Source organism: Aspergillus chevalieri, chromosome 1 (assembly GCF_016861735.1).
Source record: "Aspergillus chevalieri M1 DNA, chromosome 1, nearly complete sequence".
Classification (NCBI taxonomy): Eukaryota; Fungi; Ascomycota; class Eurotiomycetes; order Eurotiales; family Aspergillaceae; genus Aspergillus; species Aspergillus chevalieri.
The window spans coordinates 4,319,559-4,337,406 of NC_057362.1; the positions used below are offsets into that span (position 1 = coordinate 4,319,559).

The 17,848-nt window shown below is 48.2% G+C and overlaps 5 protein-coding genes across 5 annotated transcripts; 2 read left to right on the plus strand and 3 right to left on the minus strand.

The window, feature by feature from the left end:
• Window positions 1-2,837: 2,837 nt before the first annotated feature.
• Window positions 2,838-3,525, minus strand: ACHE_11484A (uncharacterized protein; the record flags this gene model as incomplete). Its single annotated transcript, XM_043276058.1, has 2 exons — window positions 2,838-3,401; window positions 3,481-3,525. The coding sequence occupies 2 exons, from the start codon at window positions 3,523-3,525 to the stop codon at window positions 2,838-2,840; spliced, it is 609 nt and encodes a 202-aa protein (XP_043132604.1).
• Window positions 3,526-4,110: 585 nt separating this feature from the next.
• Window positions 4,111-4,281, plus strand: ACHE_11485S (uncharacterized protein; the record flags this gene model as incomplete). The annotated part of the gene is made up of 1 exon (XM_043276059.1): window positions 4,111-4,281. One exon carries the CDS (start codon window positions 4,111-4,113, stop codon window positions 4,279-4,281), a length of 171 nt encoding a protein of 56 aa, XP_043132605.1.
• Window positions 4,282-4,592: 311 nt separating this feature from the next.
• Window positions 4,593-5,030, plus strand: ACHE_11486S (uncharacterized protein; the record flags this gene model as incomplete). The annotated part of the gene is made up of 3 exons (XM_043276060.1): window positions 4,593-4,609; window positions 4,670-4,816; window positions 4,871-5,030. The coding sequence occupies 3 exons, from the start codon at window positions 4,593-4,595 to the stop codon at window positions 5,028-5,030; spliced, it is 324 nt and encodes a 107-aa protein (XP_043132606.1).
• A 4,307-nt stretch (window positions 5,031-9,337) lies between these two features.
• ACHE_11487A (uncharacterized protein) lies at window positions 9,338-10,447 on the minus strand (the record flags this gene model as incomplete). Its single annotated transcript, XM_043276061.1, has 1 exon — window positions 9,338-10,447. One exon carries the CDS (start codon window positions 10,445-10,447, stop codon window positions 9,338-9,340), a length of 1,110 nt encoding a protein of 369 aa, XP_043132607.1.
• A 2,809-nt stretch (window positions 10,448-13,256) lies between these two features.
• Window positions 13,257-14,420, minus strand: ACHE_11488A (uncharacterized protein; the record flags this gene model as incomplete). The annotated part of the gene is made up of 1 exon (XM_043276062.1): window positions 13,257-14,420. One exon carries the CDS (start codon window positions 14,418-14,420, stop codon window positions 13,257-13,259), a length of 1,164 nt encoding a protein of 387 aa, XP_043132608.1.
• Between the last annotated feature and the right edge of the window lie 3,428 nt (window positions 14,421-17,848).

Consider the following 17,848-nt stretch of genomic DNA (forward strand, 5'->3'; position numbering starts at 1 on the left):
TGCAGAGTGGTATTCTGCCATGGGCGCTGGTTCCGTAGATGTAGTAGGCATGACTTCTTCCTCCTGGCTCCTTCCCTGTACAAGAGCCTGACCCTCCTGAATAGAAAGGCCTTCTCCAGCAGTGATCTGCTTCCTAGATCTCTTGCGCTTTTGAAGTTGTTTTTCATGTGAAGCTCGCAATTCCCGAATTTCTTGACGAGCAAGAATACCTTCATTTAAAGCCATTTCATGACCTTTGATCATCTTGTCCAACCGCATTTCTAGAAGAGATATAGGGCTTCCTGTATGCCTTTTAAGCAGAGTTTTAACTGTAGATGCCTGCTTTTCCAGTTGCCGCAAGTTATAAGGTGTCGTTGGTGCTGAATTGGTTGACTGACTGCCCGGTGGTGTAGGGGTCTTAAGTTGGACAGTAAAACGCCCAAGCACCTCCTCTGGATTGAATGGAACCAAGCCAGTAGCTTTAAATCCACTCTTGATATTATCCGGAGTAAATTCTTGCTTCCGAGCTTCTGGATACGCCTCAAGAAAGTCAAGTTTATCCATATGGTTGAAACCTTGCCGCATCCGATTTGCAACCCAGGATCTGTATGCTCCCTTTAAGGGTGAAAAACAGCTCACATCAAGAGGCTAGCAATAATTCGATGAATGAGGTGGCATACAAATAGGAATGATATCGTTCTCACTGCATACTTTATCGAATTCAGGGGTTAGATGGCTACCATGGCCATCTAGAATTAAGAGGCGGTATTTTCCAGTTGTGCGGCTAGTAGTCTCAGGAATGAAGACCTTTCGAAGCCAGCGGAGTCCAATTTGGTCTGATGTCCATCCATTAGGACTAACTTCGATCCTCCAGTTGTGTGGTAGCTTCGAATCTTGATACCAGCCCTCAATATGGACTGATCCTTTGAAGACGATGCATGGCGGCAAGGCCCAGCCCATTGTCACGGGCTCGGAATAGTAGATAATAACGAACTGAATTCCTATCTAAACTATTGTAGCCATCGACGAGAATATCGAATCTGGAGAAGAAAGAAGAGGAGGAAATCTATCTAGGTCATGAAGAGGTTTTAAGAGGATTGTTGGCGACATGACTGGATGGTGTTTGTGATGTATCATCCATTGCCGTAGTGTTGAACCGCCATGTGAGCTATCATATGTGAGCCGTCACAATCTTGCATTTTGATAACTGCTCTATCAAATTTGGATGTGGGCACACTGCTCACAGCTCTTTACATCCAACCCTCAGTTTTGTTTACCAGATTATCTTTACTCACCAATACATATAGATCCACAATGCGGGTTTTCCATCCCTGGACTCATGACAAGCGCTAGAGACTAGTCCAGGACCGGACTCCAGATTATTGAATCAACATATTCTGGATTTGGATGCATACTAGCAGAAAAGACTGCGACGCTGCTCGGCTGGAACTATAGGTTATATCAATGCCGCTCAACTCCCAAAACATGCTAAGTGGGCTTCTCAGTTGTCATGCATCTATAAAGAGCTCAGACTGCGTCTGTGTGACGGCCTGGTCACGTTGGCTAATTATCACGTGAGGTGTGGTTGTTTGCTTTATTGCTTTGTTGATAAATATGGCGTTACCTCCTTTCTTCCTTCCTCATGTTGATTATTCTCGTCGATAGCTACCTAGGTAGAACCCATGAGTTGGACGTTCCATCATCCTAGTAGAGCGCCGTGACAGTCTGGAATGAAAAAGGGCTATTTGTGAGTGCTTTCTAAAATACATCTTTAGGCAGTATTCCTACAATGTCATGGATGTTTTCCCAGGCAGGGAAGATCAAGCGGGTGATGAAGACCATGGTCTTACACACTTCTATATGGCGCGCGAGAAATATGTTGATGTGAAGGTATTCAATCTGCTGGGCTTAAGTAGTCCAATTTTCTCTACAGATAAATTTGTTGATGGTCTTGACTTTGCAGGCTTGGAGTTCCTCTTGCATTGTGATAAGGCAACAAACAGTATCCTGTATATGATATAACTATATATTGTGACGGCCTGGCCACGTTGGCTGGCTATCACGTGAGATGCAGTTGTTTGCTTTGTTGATAAATACGGCGTCACCCCCTTTCTTCCTTCCTCATGCTGATTATTCTCGTCGATAGCTACCTAGGTAGAACTCATGAGTTGGATGTTCCATTATCCTAGTAGAGCGCCGTGACAATTCCCAACTTCAAAAATCAGACTACTTGGCATCTGCACCTGCTGTCACAGAGCGTGAACGCTCGCTATATGCATAGCATGCTCGGTTACCTTGGCCTGTCTGAGTAGGGCATTTACTGAGCATGGACGCTCGCTAGTGGCATGACATGTTTAATTACTTCAACCTGTTTGGATATAGGGCAGGAACTTCTCACACACACTAGATAGCTCAGCGCTGGCAGGCCCAGCGTCTTTTCTTTCCTTCATGTTAGTATTTCGTCAGATAGTCTACCAGTAGATTATTATTGAATGAGACTGTCACACTTGCTCTTGCTTCTCCTTCTAAGTACACTGCACCCGAATCCTACCCACCTTCCACACAAATAACTTCTGGCGTTGTAATCCCCACAAAACAGATCATCCCCCGCTTTGCCTGCCCCATACTGAGGAACTAATGGATGATACACTGGAAGACTTGATACTGCGGTAGACAACATTGACTTTGGATGACATGCGGCGAAAATAGGCTTACATTTTGGTTTATCGCATGTGTTATAGTTCCGTGAGCAATACTGCGAGCATCCAGATGTTGGAAAAGGCAATATATAGTTCTGCTGTTAGGTCTCAGTTCTGTAAAAGCTAGCCCTGTGGCAATCTAGCTTACAAGAAAGTAAGTTACATCCTGCCCATCGGGTCCTCAATATCTCCATCAATAATCTTACTGCAAGTATCCATATCCACAGACCCATCAGCATGAAGATACTCAGGCCGACAATACAACTCCAACGCCTCCATACCACAGCTAGTGATGGAGTTCCAGAAATAAAACCCAAATCGGAATGGAACACGCCACTTCCACCAGATATACCCATCCTCGCAGACCCTAGCATGGCCAGGGATACTGGCATCCACATCCAGTTGCTCATGCGTTTCATCCCAGTATGACTTCTTTGTAGCATAATACATCAGAAGTGTCTCATCCTCCATAGACTTGCTGTCTAGAACAGCAATCCAGCGATTGGAAATACCTCCGGATCGACCATTTCTTTCAATCCATTCATGGATGAGATGACGGACTTCATCTTCTGTTTTGTCTTGGAAGTCGCTGGTGAAATCCTGAATGTCTGGTTTGGTGCCCTTTCTGTCAACTTCTGTTTGGTTTGCTGTTTGGAGGATGCAAAAAAGATCAAAAGCATATGGGGAGCCTTGGAGGCTTTCTTTTAGGAAGTGGTTGATGACCTGAACTTGAAGTTAGCGTGACTCGTACTTCGCTAATGGAGAGATCAAGTTATGGAAAAGGAAGAATGAGGCGGCTTACGTTTGCAGGCACCTGAGCAGTGCAGACAGTTAGAATTGTAGCCATTATACTTGCTTGTATGGGAGAAATATTGTGTAAACTTGGAGCTGATGGATAATAAGCAGTGTGGATATGGATATGGATACCTTAAAGAAAACACATGCAAACCTAACTACTCTTTTTTTTTTTTTTTTTTAGAAGCAAATGGAAGTCAACTCAGCCTGAGGCAGTGTTGATCAGGCTCAAGGAGGCGGAGTGCATTATTGATCATTTACTATTTTGGGTAGGTGGTACTTTGCATCGCATACACGATTATCACTGTCGGGCCCAAATTCACATACACAAAGCCTCGCACCTCTCGAATTATTCTTTTCACTATACTGTTACGGTCTCATTTTCTGGCTTGTGCGCATGCTAGGTGGAGTGTTGATCATGGGGCGATTTCATTTCCTGCCCTGTAGAGCCGTAAGATGGAGAGCCTGGGCAACATCAAATGTGCCTCACTGATAGCCTACGAGTCTGACAAGGTGAAAAGAGGACAAGATATAAGATGTAGAAGATGAGCGGCATCATGAAAATGAAATCAATAAATCTACAGAATACCAGACCTTCTATACTTACACGAGCAATAACAACCATCAACCTTTCACAATGTACATTTCAAAGCCTCTTTTTACCCTAGCCCTGTGCCTCACCAGTAGCCAGGACGCACTTGGTGCCCCGGCCCAGCTCGATTCCCGGGATATCGTTGAGCGCGCCAATCCTGGAAACAGCGAGAACAACCCCATCAAGGGAACTATGAATGTCGACAAGCAGAGCTGACTAGCCTTTGATGCTGACTGCTGGGCTATTTTGTGCGCGGGTGCACCAACTGTATTGTGAGTTCCTGTCAAACATTGTCACCTAGTGAATCAAATGGAGCACACATCTGACTCTAAGTCATTCGCAGCTGACGCGAGAACAGCGAGGAAGCTGATGACAACCGGAAGGAAAATGGCGTATCAATAAAGGGCCATGGGGGCAATGGCCCTTTCCGGAACAAGGACGACACCGAGGTCAAAGTCCCGCCTGCCCATTTGTCATGGAGCAAGCAAAAATTTGTCTCTCCAGAAGAATTCCCCTTTGCTTCGACTATGCAAGGAGGATACAAGTATGTCTAAGAATCAACAGTCCTTGCTTGAACAAATGCTGACTAGACTGCCGTTTAAAGCTCGTTCCTCATCCCTGTCAATCAAGCCGCTCAGAACTCGCAAGGTGGCACTATAAATGGATTCTACAGGCGGCATGGTATTGAAGAGAACAGCTGTGATTCAGACAAGAGTTGGTTCACGATTGACAAGTGGGATGGAAACTTGGGGTAAGGACTCATCAATAATTCTTCAGGACGACGTCAATCTAATTGTGATTACAGCCCTTATTGTCATGCGCTTCAGCATGGCTCGCCTCAGGAGGAAAAAGATATCTGCAAAAAAGGCAGCAAGGATGCTGTTGGGCCCCGGGGGTTTGATGTTGGTGAGTATGCCTATAAATGGGATGGCGGAGCGTATCATCCTGCTGGCAAAAACAAATGAATGACGTTTTGACGATTCGAGTCTTGGGTATTTTATGGGAGATCGTTGAATTTCATTCTGCTATTTGAAGCAGGAACGGCGTTGTTCATGTCAATACCATTTCGAGCGAGTAATAATTGGAGTTTCAAATATTTTGGGAGTATAAATCTAGGGCAATTATATGACAACCTCCTTTATGGCCGACTGATGCACGATGCAGTGGAGGACCTGGACAACGGATGAGAGATAAAACATCTTTAGGTAATGCCTCGCTCGTGCCAAAATCTTGTGTGTCCATGTTGTCTTGCTTCCTCTAGTGGTATGCTGTGCCAGCGCCCAATTCACTGTGACGATCTCGAGCAATATGAATCTATTGGTAGACTATCTGATAGAATACTAACATGAAGAAAAGGAAAGAGGTTGGGCCTGCCAGCACTGAGCTATATGGTGTGTGCGAAGGGGTTTAAGCGAGGCCCAGTGAATGTCCTACGCCAAAAAGGCCAAATTAGTCAAACATATCATACTGCTGGTGAGCGCCTGCTCTCCGTGACAGTGACCCTATTTTAAAGGCCATCCATAACAATCTCCACCAAAGGTACCCTTTTATAGGGAGTGAATCACCAAGATACGGTATATCTCAACCATCCACTCCGGAAATCAAGCGCAGCAATGTGGAATCTCGGATGCTTCAGCGACTGCAACCAAAAACTCCACCTTCTGATATTAGCCAGTATTTTGAAAGCTCTTGTGTCAGTGTGCTTGATACAACAGACCCACATTGGTTTTGCAATTGGTGGCGTACATAAAGATGAACTGCCTCAGATGGCTGCAGCTGCCCGGGATTTCCTACCTATCCCAGCCTCGGAGGTTGCAGTTGAGAGGCTGTTTAATATGGGGAGAGATGTGCTGGGGATCCGGAGACACTCGATGAAGGCGGATACAATGAGAATACTGATGCTTATGAATGATATCTAAATTACTTGAGAGAAATTTTCTCAATGTGTCACGGAGCTCAGCCAGGATAACAGAACATCAACTCATGTGTTCTACCTAGGTAGCTATTGACGAGAATAATCAACATGAGGAAAGAAGAAAAGGGGGAAAGGAGGAGACACTGCTATCAACAACAAAGCAAACTGAAAAGAACGGGTAGCTCAGGATCGGGGAATCGGGGAGTCGATAATTCGGACTGCACGAGGTTATATGACAAAGAGTCTTAATTAGAACGATATGATATTAAAATCTATAGACACCTTGATAATAGAATGAGTGCTTAGCCATCTAAAGCGTATGGCTATGATGTCCCGATTTATGTACAAGGATTCTTCCGTTTTCGGTAATCAGGCCGCTTTCAGTAATCGGACCAACTATTAATCCATAGTAGTAGTAGTAGTATAGTGTGTGTGTGTGTGTCTCTATTTAACGTCGAGGGTCGGGTCTTTCCACGCCTCCACGGCTCCTTGGGAGCCTCGGAAGCGGAAAAGCCCTGGTCCCGGTGCGGGACATACGACGGGCAGATCGGAACTGCCTATCACCTAGCTAAACTACAGGCAAGGCCAAACAGGCAGCAGGAGGCATCCAAGCCCTGGCCAACACTGTACGAGGGGTCAAGGCACCACTATTGCGACAAGCAACAATAGCTTGTGTGGTCTCAGTCCTATGCTATGGAGCAGAGGCATGGTGGCCAGGAATGAATAGACCAGCACAAGACAGCTCAGGCAGACAAAAGCCCATCTCCAATAGGGCATCCATCCAACTAGCCTGCCTGGACCAGGTGCTCCGCAGTGCACTGTTAAAAGTCCTCCCGGTCTATAAGACCACACAGACAGCTGTACTGCATCGAGAAGCAGCCATCCCACCAATGGAGCTGCTCCTCAATCAAAGACGCCGCAGACTGGCAATCAGAGTACATGAATTAGACACCCGACATCCTCTACACCGCCGGGCCACACACCAGAGAAGCTTCCACATCAACACCCGCCTGCTCCGGGCCTTAGACCCATCAAATTTTCACACCATTGAACAGATAGACCCGCTGCTGACAAGCCCCTGGGATGGAAACACAATCCCCAAAGAGCAGCCAACTGCAATCAATAGGGCACAGGCCAAGGAGAATTTCCATAGGTGGCTTACTTCTATTCCACCACGATCGATGGTCGTCTATACAGATGGATCAAAAGGAAAAGACAGTAACGCTGCAGGAGCCGGCTGGGTGGGCTACTGGGGTGCCTGCAAAACCAAGATCTTCAGCGGACACAGGAAACTCCCCAACCATGAGGTCTTTGATGCAGAGGCCAGAGGGGCCCTGCTTGGACTGCTGATGGCTCTTAAGGACCCCAATGCACAGCACTCCACAAACCTATACATCTGTTTGGACAACCTGGAAGCAGTACAACAACTCCAATCCCAGGGCCAACCCACAGGATCGAGCCAATCAGTCTTTAAACAGTTTCAAGAAGCCGCCCGGACATGGCCATTCTACCTGAGAGCACCAAACACACAGCCAGACAGGGTGCAGGTGAAATGGGTACCTGGACACTCAGGCATCAAAGGAAATGAAGAAGCAGATAAGGAGGCCAAGAAGGGCTGCCAGGCTCGCCCAGGTCTCCCCCTACCACCTGCCTCAATAGCAACCGCCAAGCGGGCAGCCTGGACAGTGCACTGGCAATGCTTTGCACAATTCTGGGCAGAGAAGGCCCCCAAACGATATAAGGACCTTGGTATAGGAATAGAGAAGCGGCCACCAGAGCTCCATCTTCCCCGAGCAGCTCTGGGCCGCCTCCTAGCAGCCAGAAGCGGGCACGGCGACTTTGCAGAGTACCATGAGCGCTTCAAACATGACAATGCCCTGTTGACATGCTCATGTGGCCGCAAAAAGGAGCCCTCCCACTTCTATTTCTGCCGTGACGGTCGCAAAGCAGCGGCACATCCTTGGGGCCAACAACGAGTAGTGGATATCCTCACCAAAAAGACCGGTTTCACTGCATATGCGGATTGGCTGGGTAAATCACAATTCTATACAGCCATCTGTAAACGCCATTAGGATGCTGAGTGCATCAAACCTGGGAACCTCTAGGCTTACCTCTGGCTCCCTCCCCCCCCTCCCTCCTATTCTCTTTCTCCTCCATTTTCCTTTGTTCATCCCCCCCTTTTTCCTGGTTTCCTTCCCTTGATTTCCTTAAGGAAACCCCAAGACGCCCAATTCGCTGTCTAACAGTTGTGAAAACCCAAGCAGCCCCCCGCGCGGGGGGCTACCTGTATTTAGATGATAGATGGTAGTTTAGCTAGCGAACAGGCAGTTCCGATCTGCCCGTCGTATGTCCCGCTCCGGGACCAGAGCCTCACCGCCTCGACGGTAGGACTCGCCCCCCGACGTTAAATAGCACACACACACACACACACACCTAGCTAAACTACCATCTATCATCTAAATACAGGTAGCTCCCCGCGCGGGGAGCTGCTTGGGTTTTCACAGCTGTTAAAAGCAAACTGGGCATCTTCGAGTTTTCTTGATATGGAAACTGAGACAAGGAGAAGTGAGAAAAAGAGGGAGGGAAGAAGGGGAAGAGGAGGGGAAGGAGGAAAGGAGAGGAGGGAGCCAGAGGTAAGCCCTAGAGGTTCCCAGCTCTGACACATTTAGCATCTTAATGGCGTTTACAGATGGCAGTATAGAAATGTGATCTATCCAGCCAATCTGCATATGCAGTGAAACCGGTCTTTTTGGTGAGGATATCCACTACTCGTTGTTGGCCCCAAGGATGTGCCGCTGCTTTGCGACCCAATAGTAGTAGTAGTGTGTGTGTGTGTGTGTCTCTATTTAACGTCGAGGGTCGGGTCTTTCCACGCCTCCACGGCTCCTTGGGAGCCTCGGAAGCGGAAAAGCCCTGGTCCCGGTGCGGGACATACGACGGGCAGATCGGAACTGCCTATCTCCTAGCTAAACTACCATCTATCATCTAAATACAGGTAGCTCCCCGCGCGGGGAGCTGCTTGGGTTTTCACAGCTGTTAAAAGCAATCTAGGCATCTTCGAGTTTTCTTGATATGGAAACAAGGAGAAGTGAGAAGAAGAGGGGGGGGGAAGAAGGGGAAGAGGAGGGGAAGGAGGAAAGGAGAGGAGGTGTAATGGGCCGAAGCCTTGCTATCTAATATATAGATATGTACAAAAGAACTCGTTGGGGAAAGGAAAGAAAGAAAGAAAGACACGCTGGCGGTGGATTTATATACTCGTGATCAGGTGATCTACGATCACCTGACTTCGGCACGCTCTTGTGAATAGCTTCAATCGAGAACCATTTATGGTTCGAGGTGCCTTTCGGGCCTAGCCCGTTACATTACCCCCCTTCCTCGTCGCCTCCGCGATCGCCCCCCGGCGTGGGGTGGCTCATTTGGTATACTCAAGGCCGATTGGACAACAATCCCATTCATCGTTTTGTAGGTTTCCCAGTCATCCAATGCTATGGTATCCTCCATGTTCCTCGCATCGTTCCATTCCGGTTCCTGCCAGCCAATGTATTTGACTAAAAACTCATGTCTTTCGCCTCGTCCCCACCGTCGAAAACGCTCATCTAGTATTCGTTCGACCATATATTCTTCATTCCCATTGATCATTTCTGCAGGAGGTTGGTAGTCATCTTTCCGTTGGCTAGGGAAGGGATCCATTGCCGCTGGGCGGAGGAGCGCTGTATGAAACACGTTGTGGATTGTGCCTGGTGTGTTGAGGCGGTAGGCGTGGGATCCAATCTTTTCCAACACAGTAAATTTTGCCTGCCTGCTTCCCAGTTTCTTGCTAGGGCGTTCTGTTTGTATATTGCGCAGGTCAAGCCAGACTTTCTGCCCAACCTGGTATTCAGGGGCGACATCTCTTTGACGATTGGCATAGTCTTCTTGTTTCTGTTGGGCGACAGCCAGTTCTGTTGTGGCGATGTCAAGAGCTCCCCTTAGCTTGGCTGCAATTCGTTCACCTCGTTCACGCATGGTGCCCAGGTCTGGTGCTGAAAGGTTGATTTCAACATCCTCTTCTAACTGAAAGGGATCGACGTGGTAGCCGTGGTCAAGGAAGAATGGACTGACACCTGTGGAGGCAGCATCCCGGCTGCATATTGCAAGCTGTGCCATTGGTAGCAATGACGCCCAGTTCGATTGTGTGTGATCACAGAATGAGCGCAAGAATAGTTCAATAGTAGCATTCATTCGCTCAGTTTGGCCATCGGTTTCAGCGTGGTAGGCAGTTGATAATTGTCGTTTGATCCCCAGTAGCTCACAAAAACGCTTCCACATCTCATTGGTGAATTGTCTTCCTCTGTCTGATACAATACTGGCTGGAATGCCATGATAGCCAATGAAACTCTGAATAAGCTTCTGTGCTACTGTGTAGGTGTCGATCTTCTCACAGGGTATGGGGATGACACCTTTTCCAAGGCGATCGACAATAACCATGATGTTTTCATAACCATTTGAGATTGGTAACTTCTCGATGAAGTCAATTGCAATATATCTCCATTTTCGGTCTGGAATTGGTAGAGGCTTCAGTAGGCCTTGTCGGCGGTCTCTCCATACATTGTTGGCACTGCATTTGTCACAGTTCCGTACAAATCGTCTGACATCCTCAGAGATTGCAGGCCAGTAGACCCTTCGTGCCAGGATAGCATACATTGCGCTCCTCCCTGGATGGCCTGTAAGTACTGAGTCATGTGTTTCTTGTAGCAACCTTGTCCTCAGAGATTCAATGTCAGGGACCCATCGCCGGCCTCGGTAGCACAAGCGGTTGTTCGGTTCAATAGAGCATTCTGAGATTGAGGCTTTGATCCCCAGTTCACGTGGGAATTGATGTGCTCCTACTTGCACTGCTTCTCGTATACGACCATACTTTTCATCTAGTGGCTCTACCCGAGCCCAATGTTCATCAAGAGTCATATCCAGTAGCTCTTCCAACGATGGTCGCTCACTATTGAGATTGGTAGGTTCGTTCGCCTGTTCATATCCTTGAGGTGCGCTTGGCTCACTGTTATAGGGCTCCATGCCGACTGGTGCTAGAAGGATCCGGGACACATTAATAGGATGGGGTTCTTCAACTAGTCCTCTTTTGCTGCTTCCTTCCACTGGTCCGTCCTTGAGGATCTCAGGATCGAATAGTCGTTGTTCGCGATGCTTTAGCCGTTCATCACCCAATACAGGAACATCCTGCTCTCGTCGAGACAGTGCATCAGGGCGCCCTGCAAGCTTCCCTGGTCGGTAATGAAGTGTGAAGTTGTATCGGCTCAATAGATCTGCCCATCTCATCTGTCTCTCATTCAGTCGTCTCATGGTAGTAAAATAACGGAGATTGCGATGGTCTGTCAGTATCTGGAAATTTACCACTGATATGAGCTCTGATTCCCACTCTTTCAATGCATTGATGATCGCCAAAAGTTCCTTGTCATGAATCTGGTAGTTGCACTCTGCAGGAGTGTTTTTCTTGGAAAAGTACGCGCAAGGTCGTAATACACCATCATCATCATACTGTGAAAGTACGCCACCAGTGGCCCACCCTGATGAGTCAGTCTCGACGACAGTCTCGCGGTCTGGATCAAATTGCATGAGGATTGGTGCCGTTGTAAACATCCTTTTTAACTGTTGGAAGCTTTCCTTGCATTTATCATCCCACACAAAGGGTTTATCTTTTTGAGTCAACGCTGTTAGTGGAGTTGTAAGTTCAGAATAGTTTCGGATGAAACGTCTGTAGAAGTTCGCGAATCCCAAAAATGACCTGACACCTTTCACAGTGGTAGGGGCAGCCCAGTTCATGATTGCTTCAACCTTTGCTGGATCCATGCTGACACCTTTTCCTGCCTCAATAATGAATCCTAAATATTTTGTTGACTTCACTTCAAATTCGCATTTATCAATATCAATCTGTAAGCCAGCCTCTTGGAGACGGCCTAATACTTTGCAGACATGCTCTTGATGCTCTGACAATGTTCCATCCGTAAATATCAAGATGTCGTCAAGGTAAGCAGAAGCAAATTCATCTAGGAAATCTCGTAGGACCCAATTAACATAGCGTTGGAAGGTGCTCGGTGCATTGGCTAGTCCAAATGGTGTTACAAGCCATTCAAACAGCCCAAATCGAGTTCGGAATGCGGTCAACCATTCATCGCCGGCAGCGACACGAATCTTGTGAAAAGCAGCAATAACATCCAACTTGGTGAACCATTTTGCTTTCCCAATTCTTTCCAATGTTTCATTAATTAGTGGTAGGGGGTAGCGGTCCTTCTTTGTAATGGCGTTCAGTGCTCGGTAGTCAACACAAAATCGCAAGCCTCCACCAGGTTTCTTGACAAGCAATACAGGTGCTGCAGCAGGCGAATTGCTAACACGTATGAAGTTCTTTTCCAACAACTCTGTCAATGTCTTCCGTAGCACAAGCAGTTCATCCCTTGACATATTATAAAGGGGGCCCCATGGAGGTTCAGGGGTCGTTCCATCAGCGTTCTTATTGAGTTCAATCTTATGGTCGATATTTGGTCCTCGATATGGTGGTTGCTTGTCAGCTTCCTTCCGGTCAAATACTGATAGGAATTTATGGTAATGAGGTGGTAGTTTGGTGCGGGGGTCTGTCAGCAATTTGGGTCGTAATGCTTTCTCAATGTCCTTTAAACTTGCGGCGAAAATCTGTACGCTGCTGTCCTTTTTCTTTTGTCGGTTCCATAGTGCAAAAGCGTTCGCCCCGATGGGCTGGATATCCATTTGTGGTTGATCTTCCATGCTGCTAACAACAATGCCATTTGTGAAGCGCAATTTCGGACCATTCGGGTCGATAAACACTTGTTGGTCGTCTATCCATGCAAGGCCTAAAATCATGTCGAGTCCCCTACCCAGTTTAGGAACAACATACAGCCATGCAGTGTTTTGGTGGTTTCCCCCACGTTCAATGAGATTTTCGCTACCTCCCTTATACAATCATCCGTTGGGCCCTTGTAGTCGTCGATAGTTCGTGGTTTGATGGTTACACGCTCCAGTTGATGTTTTCGGGTAAAATTCTCAGAAACCATACCATATGTAGTACAACCGGTGTCCACTAACGTTCTGCTGACCTGTTCTCCATTGACTAATGCGGATACTCTGAATTCAGGTCTGTCAAACTTGACTCTTTTTCGGAAGTCGTTCCACTCCTTCTGAAGGTCTATCTGAGCTGCTGGGGCCGGTCGCCATGTAGGTAGATCCATCAACTGCTGGTGGTGCTCCTGCAAGAGACTTTTTGCAGGAGCTATTCTTTTCCCAGCTTGGGTTGTTCCCTCAACTGCTCTTCTTCATCTTCGAGTTCCGGCCCATGAATGTGTGAGCGAGCCATGCGGGTACTGTTCCTAGGACTGTCGTAGGGGCAATGGGAGATAAAATGCGTGGAGTCACCACAACGAAGGCAACGTCGTTCTTGTCTGCGGCGTTCCATTTCTTCTCGTGATACATGCTTAGCCACGCGTCGAGGTTGGCTGCGTGCAGAAGTTGTTGTTGTGGGTTCCCAGTCCATATCTTGGGGTGGAGAGGAAGCACGGGTGGTATTCACAGGGTGAGCTGGAGAAGTTGAGGTGGTATGCTTATTGTTCCGTGAGTACCGCAATTGGTTCTTCTCCATCCGGTCCGCAATCTGCTGTAGCTGGCGGCAATAGTCTTCAAATCCATTTTTCTTTTCAACAGTTTCAAGGCGTGTGTTCATCTCACGGTTTAATGCATTGTCTAGGTAGGACCTTTTTGTGTTTTCAGGCCAGTTATGGCCATCAGCTTCCATGAGTAGTCGGTTGAACTCAGTGAGAAAGACTGTGAAGGGCTTGTTGTTCTGTTTCAAGCTTGCAAGGTCTCGTACAGCCTTCTCCTCCAGATTCCGGTCCAGAAAGATGAAGTCCATTTGATCAAGCATTCCGTCCAGCTGGCTCTCAGTAGCTCCTTTCTTAGCAAACCGCTCCATCCAGGGCAGCACCTGCATAGCAGCCCCATCTGTTAGACGGCCAAAAGCATACCACATACGATCATAGGCATTGCCCAAGGCTTCTTTATCGACCTCAAGTTTAGCGCGCAGCTTGCTTCGAAACGGACGGTAGAGACTTCGGTTTCGACCATCAAAGACTTCTGGGTCTGTCAGCTTGGGTCGAGGTCTCCTAACAGGGTCCGCCATTGGTTGGGGGGCTATCTCTTCAATAGTCGGTTGTGGCAAGGGCTCTCTGGGTGGGCTCGTCAACTCTTCTTTGAGACGACGAAGATCTTCAATCCGCCGTTCTTCCATTTGTTGCAGTTGTCGTTGAAGTCCTGCAATAACTGCGACAAGATCTTGTGGGACAGGAGTGGTGGTCCCTCCTGAGTGTATATTGTCTCCCATGTTGCCGTCGGTTTGGTCGTTTGACTCGTGGTCGCTGATTTCCGCTGAAAATGTGGTCATATGACTGACTTGACTATTGATTTGTTTGTAAATAGCTCAACTATCCGTGAATTTCGATGTCTGATATCCGATGTCCAATGTATCCAGTTATCCGGTATGTCCAATCGTTCAATGTGTCCAGTGTGTCCAGTGTTTCCAGTGTGTCCAGTGTGTCCAGTGTGTCCAGTGTGCGATGTACGATCCGTTGCGCGTTCAATCCGATGCGTAATCCGTTGTTCAATAAATAAGTAGATAGATGAGGGCGAACGAGTTCTAATGTAATGGGCCGAAGCCTTGCTATCTAATATATAGATATGTACAAAAGAACTCGTTGGGGAAAGGAAAGAAAGAAAGAAAGAAAGACACGCTGGCGGTGGATTTATATACTCGTGATCAGGTGATCTACGATCACCTGACTTCGGCACGCTCTTGTGAATAGCTTCAATCGAGAACCATTTATGGTTCGAGGTGCCTTTCGGGCCTAGCCCGTTACAGGAGGGAACCAGAGGTAAGCCCTAGAGGTTCCCAACTTTGACACATTTAGCATCTTAATGGCGTTTACAGATGGCAGTATAGAAATGTGATCTATCCAGCCAATCTGCATATGCAGTGAAACCGGTCTTTTTGGTGAGGATATCCACTACTCGTTGTTGGCCCCAAGGATGTGCCGCTGCTTTGCGACCCTCTCGGCAGAAATAGAAGTGGGAGGGCTCCTTTTTGCGGCCACATGAGCATGTCAACAGGGCATTGTCATGTTTGAAGCGCTCATGGTACTCTGCAAAGTCGCCGTGCCCGCTTCTGGCTGCTAGGAGGCGGCCCAGAGCTGCTCGGGGAAGATGGAGCTCTGGTGGCCGCTTCTCTATTCCTATACCAAGGTCCTTATATCGTTTGGGGGCCTTCTCTGCCCAGAATTGTGCAAAGCATTGCCAGTGCACTGTCTGGGCTGCCCGCTTGGCGGCTGCTATTGAGGCAGGTGGTAGAGGGAACTCAAAGGGAGCATGGCAGCCCAACTTGGCCTCCTTATCCGCCTCTTCATTTCCTTTGATGCCTGTGTGTCCAGGGACCCATTTCACCTGTACTGTGCCTGATTGTATGCCAGGTGCTCTGGGGCAGTGTGGCCAAATCTGGGCGGCTTTTTGGAAGTTCATGAATGTTGATTGACTTGATCCTTTGGGTTGGCCTTGGAGTTGCTGTACTGCTTCCAAGTTGTCTAGGCAGATGTATATGTCTGTTGCGTATCGGGTTCTGGGGTCTTTGAGGGCCGCCTGTAGGCCAAGCAGGGCCGCGTGGGCCTCTGCATCAAATACCTCCTGGTTGGGGAGCTTCCTGTGCCCACAGAGGATCTTGATCGTACTGGTGCCCCAGTAGCCTACCCAGCCAGCGCCTGCAGCAGTGTCCTCCTTTTCTTTGGACCCATCTGTGTATATGACCATTGCTGAAGGTGGGATGCTCTCTAGCCACTTTTTAAACGCTTCTTTGGACTGTGTCTTCGGAATTGCAATTGGCCGCTCTTTGGGCTCTGGATTTATATCCCAGGGGCTCATCAGTAGTGGATCTATCTGTTCAACGAGATGGATGTTTGCCGGGTCGATGGCCCGGCGGAAGCGGGTTTTGATGTGTCGGCTTTTTTGGTGCATGGCCCGGCGGTACAGAGGGTGTCGGGCATCCAGTTGTTGAACTCTGACTTCTAGGCCGCGCCGTCTCTGGTTGAGGAGGAGTTCCACAGGCGGTATAGCCGATTCCCGGTGAAGTGCTGCTGTTTGGGTGGTCCTGTAAACTGGGAGGGTCCCTAGGAGCGCACTGCGGAGCACCTGATCCAGGCAGGCTAGCTGTGCAGCTACCCCATTAGATACCAGTTTTTGTTCACCTGAAATGCTCTGCCTTGGTCTGTGCCGTCCTGGCCACCATGCCTCAGCCCCATAGCATAAGACTGAGACCACACAGGCAATTGTTGCTTGCCGCAGTAGGGGGGCTTTGACTCCTCGTACAGTGTTGGCCAGGGCTTGTATGCCATTAGCGGCCAGTTTTGCCTTGGCTGCCAGTGTCTGGGTATGTATTCTGAATTTGAGCTTCCGGTCAAACCAGATTCCCAGCCAGCGTGTCGCCTCATTGAGTAGGGGGAGGTTTAATCTCCACTGTGCCCTCAGGGGTTTGGATTGAGCAGGTGGGGTTGTTCCTCTTCCAACCTCTGGTGAAATGCTGGAGCTCTGTTTTAGCCAGGTCAAAAGTGAGTCCTTCTCTACGGCCCCAAGCTATCAGGTCTGTTGTGATGTTTTGTAGCCTGGTGGTGTTTTCTTCAAGGGACTTGCTGACAACTAGTTGGCAAATATCATCTGCATATCCAAAACGACCTCTGCGGGCGATTGTTGGACCTATCTTGAAGACAGGTTCAATGTACAGCATGAACAGGATTGGTGAGACTGGGGAGCCCTGAGGCAAGCCTGCTGGGACTGCAAAGGTTGAGCTCTGATGCCCGTCCAATTGTATAGCTGCTGTTCGGTCTTGGGTGAAGCTTGACACCCAGCGGAGCACTGTGGCAGGCCATCCTTGTCTGCGGAGTCGATGGTTCAGCCTGCCTGACAGGACCGCATCAAATGCGCCTTTCAAATCCAGAGTTAGTATGGAGGCGCTGAGACCCCGGGCCCAAGATTCTTCAATATCATGCACCAAAGCTGCCGCCAGGTCGGTAGCTGAACGGCAGGGTGTTACAGACCTTGTCGTATCAGCCTCACGTGATGATACCAGGTTAGGAGGGAATCATTGGATAACAGTTATTAGTGGATATGCAGGAGAGAACAGGGATCAGACTGATATTTGACGGCCATGTCACGTGATCGGCATATCAGTGATATGTTTCCGCATAGCGATGATATGAAACAACATAGCAGGGCTACGAAATACCATATCAGTGATATGAAGCGACAGATCACTGATATGATCGGAAAGGATATATAAGGACGCTCACTCATGTACTTAGTTTAGTCCTTCGCGATCAATACAAGTCATTCAGCATTGGTTACCTTCTAGTTTCTGACTCGTCCGCACTTAACCAACAACCCAGTATACGTACTCGGTTGGCCTTGTTTCTCTATTCGTTACCTTTACTGTTTCTACTTGTTGAATATCTTACGGAGCCTGGAGGGGGCGACATACCCATCAACGCATACGACATACCGGACCGGACCCGGAGGGGCATTGAGCATACGATCACTTGGGAGGCACTTAGGGTAAGTGTCCAGTCTCGAAATACAACTAACTAGAACCCTAGGTACGATACGAGAGAAGCCAGGTTGTGACACATTGATCGCCAGTCAGTACGAGTCAGGTTTCGAGACTATATTGACTTAAAACACGAACTGCAACCATGTCCAACAACAGTAACAGCAACACCACTCCCAGATCCTCTCGCGGATCTGAAGGACGAACGCCGACTTATGAAGAGCTCTTTG